This window comes from Carlito syrichta, unplaced genomic scaffold (genome assembly GCF_000164805.1).
Source record: "Carlito syrichta isolate Samal-C Ts95f unplaced genomic scaffold, Tarsius_syrichta-2.0.1 Scaffold303106, whole genome shotgun sequence".
In the NCBI taxonomy this organism is placed as follows: Eukaryota; Metazoa; Chordata; class Mammalia; order Primates; family Tarsiidae; genus Carlito; species Carlito syrichta.
The window spans coordinates 287,277-290,942 of record NW_007247202.1 but is presented as its reverse complement, the minus strand read 5'-3'; the positions used below and the strand labels follow the sequence as shown (position 1 = coordinate 290,942).

Below are 3,666 nucleotides of genomic sequence, written 5' to 3'. Positions count from 1 at the left end.
GCCCTCCTGAGGCACAGACTTCCTTTCCTCTGGCTGGGGATGGGGCTGCTAACTCCTGCCAGCTTCATTGTGGGCTTGAGAGATTAGCCTAACCGTTTCAGATGACCTGGAAGAAGAGAGACCAGATGACAGGTGCAGAGTGATCCAAGTGTGAGTGGACGAAGACTCAAACCACAGTGACCACAGGCAGAAGGGAGCAGGGAGCAAGTCAGAGAATGGTTTCATTTATTTTTGGTTCTCAGGGAAGGAGGAGGAGCTAAAGGGGGAATTCAGACTTCCAGTTCTGAAAAACAGCTGCAGTGCCTGCAGGAACAGGAGCGTGTAGTGGGAAAGCAGTTCTGAGGGCGAGGCAAAGGGGCACTGAGGTCAAGAAGGCCCTGTTCTGGAGGTCTTGAGTATGAGGGAACGGAGTTGGTGAGCATTGTTGGCACAGGCAGAGACATCAGGACATGATGGCCACTGTGGTCCCAGTCAGCTGAGAAGGTGGAGCCTCCCTTGGGGGACACGTAGGAAGAAGAGAGCAGAGGGCCACAGCGCTGGGCGTGGGCTGGGGACAGGGAAGAATTGGAAATTGACTGGAGAAAGTGGCCTGGGAAGGGAGAGGATCAGAATTCCAGGAACCAGGGCTGCACCTGAGGACATGACAGGGACAGATCTGTGGGAGAAATGCCAGAGTCCTCTCTGGCCCCCCTGCAAGTGATATCTTTCATCTGTCATCTACCCTACCAGCTTGACTTCATCATAATCAGTTTTTGCTTGGATTATTGCACCATGGAGAGTTTTTTGCCAAACTGGGTTCTGTGTCAATTTCATATCTGAAGTCCGGTGTGACACTGAATGTGTCTTTTGCATTTTAAAGCCATTTCTTTTCCATTAGGAATAAACATAAGGAATGGCATACTCTCGAATCCAGGCAAGGACTTTATTCCACCAAATCCATGGTCCAGTTCTGGTTTGTCTGGAAAATCTTCAGGGACAGTGTCTGTAATCAGCAAAGTAAATTCAGGTGAGTAATGATGTTAACTCCTAGGTGACAAAAAGCAAATTCCCTGGATGCAGCAAGATGGGCAGAGAGCCATGACCAAGCTGCGGGACACGAGGGCCTTTCTGGTGTGACAGCCCTTCCTCTTTTCCAGCCCTACCCCCTTCTGTCTTTCTCAGCAGCAGGCCTTGGGGACTTAGCCAGCCCCTAAGGCTGGCTTTACAGCAGAGCGTAGTCTTCCCTGGCTCAAAGGAAAAACAAAACTAACCCTAGGACTCTGAGCTGGCCTGAAGGCTGAAGCCCTGGCTGCACCTTGGCTACAACTACCCTCTTCTAGATTTACCTGGTGTCTGATGACCCAGCCTCAGGCCAGGGCATCAGAATTCCTTCTAGTTGGAAGGTGCACAGTCTGGAATGCCCCCCTGCCCCCTTGTTAAACCGGTGAATGAATTTCCCAAGTGTTCCAGGCTAACCTGTGTCTGTGTCATCTTTCCCTCACACGGGGAGCCCAGTCACATGCTGCATTCCCTTCCACACTGTCCAGGGAACACCTGAGCTTCACTTCTCCCACGTGCACTCATTTAGGTTTTGTTTCTTTTAAGGGATACAAAAAAAGAAAGAATATATCAACACCCATGTAGCCACCCCCTCCCCCACCACAAAGTTTGCAGATACAGAAAGCCCAGTGTCTAGGCCTTTCCCTTCCCTACCTCCCTCTTCCCACCCCCCCCATCCTGATTTTCCTATGCATTTTTATGTTTATTATGCCTATGCATTTTTAAAAATATGTATGAAGTTCATAATGTGGTTTCGCATGTTTTAAAATTTATGTGAACATAATCTGGATCTCTACTTCACTCTTTTACTAAATATATTTGTGTGGCAATTAGACATATATATGCTATATAGCATATATGATGTACATAACCATGTAATAACATAATTTATTATTTATATAGATCATAATTTACTTATTCCTTCTTTTCTTGACAAACACATAAGTTGTCTGTGATTTTTGCCATAAGAAAGAGTGATGAGGCCAGGCTCGGTGGCTCAGCCTGTAATCCCAGCACTTTGGGAGGCCGAGGCGAGTGGATTGCCTGAGTCCACGGGCTCGAGACCAGTCTGGGCAACTTGGCAAGACCTCGTCTCTACAACAGATAAAAAATAAGCCGGGCATGGTAGTGCACGCCTATAGTTCTGGCTACTTGGAAGGCTGAAGCAGAAGGATCGCTAGAGCCCAGCAGGTCAATGCTGGGGTAGCTGTGAGTGTGCCACTGCACTCCAGTCTGGGCGACGGAGTGAGACTCCAACTCAAAAAAAAAAAAGAAAGAGTGCTGAAATGCACTTGATTGTACTCAGTTGTCGTACACATGTTTAGGGGTTTCTCCAGGCGTAGTAACTAAGAGGAAACGTTTGCGTTCAAGCATGTGCTTATCTTCAACTTCGCACATACTGTCAAATTGCTCCCCAGCAGAGTGTGAGAGTTGTGCTGCATCCTTGATGCCACTCAGTTCTGTCAGGACTCAAATCTGTGCTAATCTAATGGGTGTGAACCGGTATCTTATTGTAGTTTAAACTTGCATGTCCTGTCTGCTAATGAGGTTCATAGTCTTGTATTTATTGATTATAGATTTTTTTCTTTTCTGTCACTTCAAATGATCTTCCCATTTTTCTTCATAAGTCCTCATTCATCAAAGAGCAAAATGCACTTCAGCCGACACCAGCACTCCTCACACATGCATTCAAGACCGTGTTTCCCACTCTGCCTTAAACCATGCGAAGAACACTCTGTGTTGTGAAGACACAGCAACTGTGTCACTGACTGACTTGTCTAATGGGTGGAACTTCTGTTTGTATAATGGCCAATCACAGCATTATTCCTTGTGCACCTTTAAGCCTTAAAAATAAACACCATAGATATTCATTTACCCATCCAATATTAATGGATTATCTGCTCCATGCGAAGCATTCCATTAACCTCCTGGAATACAAAGATGAGTAACTTACAGTCCCTGCCCTTGAAGTACTCTCAAACGAAAATGACATCAAAAGTGACTGTATTTAATATTTTTAAATAATGATTAATTTTTCTGATTGTGATATGTTTCATGTATAATTATTTGTAATAATTAAGTCATTAAGGTAGCCTGTGTGTTGATCAGTAAGAAGATGATTGTGTGAATTATGGTTTCACATACTCTAGAATTTGTATATACTGACAGAGAAGGATAACTCTTCTGTATTACAGAGCAAAAAAAGCAAATTTCAGAACTAGCTAAAGCTATTTTTACAAAGAATAAGAATGTCAGATTTCTCTTTTAAAAAAATTTAAACAACAACCCTCTATTTGGTTGCTGTCTACAGGAGCCAGTACTGTCTTCACCCCTCTAGTTTTTCTGACGATGTGGCATGGTGGACTGCTCTGTTCAGAATTCACTGTTTTCATCATAATTATTTTTTCCCATAAAAGTAAAAATGCAATTCTTTATTGCTCTACAATGCTAGTTTTGTCTTCTAATGTTTGTTTATTTGTTTTTATTTGTTTTATTTTTTATTTTTTTGAGTTGGAGCTTCACTCTGTCACCCAGACTGGAGTGCAGTGACCGCTCCCGGCCACCGCAGCCTCGACCTGCTGGGCTCCAGCGATCCTTCCACCTCAGCCTTCCAAGTAGCCGGAATTA

The 3,666-nt window shown here is 44.5% G+C and overlaps 1 protein-coding gene across 2 annotated transcripts in view; it reads left to right on the top strand.

Annotated features, from left to right (window-relative positions):
- Positions 1 to 3,666, top strand: part of ICK (intestinal cell kinase) — a 56,609-nt gene that overhangs the window by 50,428 nt on the left and 2,515 nt on the right. For both annotated transcript variants that reach the window (XM_021712158.1, XM_008057696.1), the window contains exon 12: positions 878 to 1,006. In XM_021712158.1, the coding sequence (XP_021567833.1) occupies positions 878 to 1,006 (129 nt within the window). The remainder of the gene's footprint in view (positions 1 to 877; positions 1,007 to 3,666) is intronic.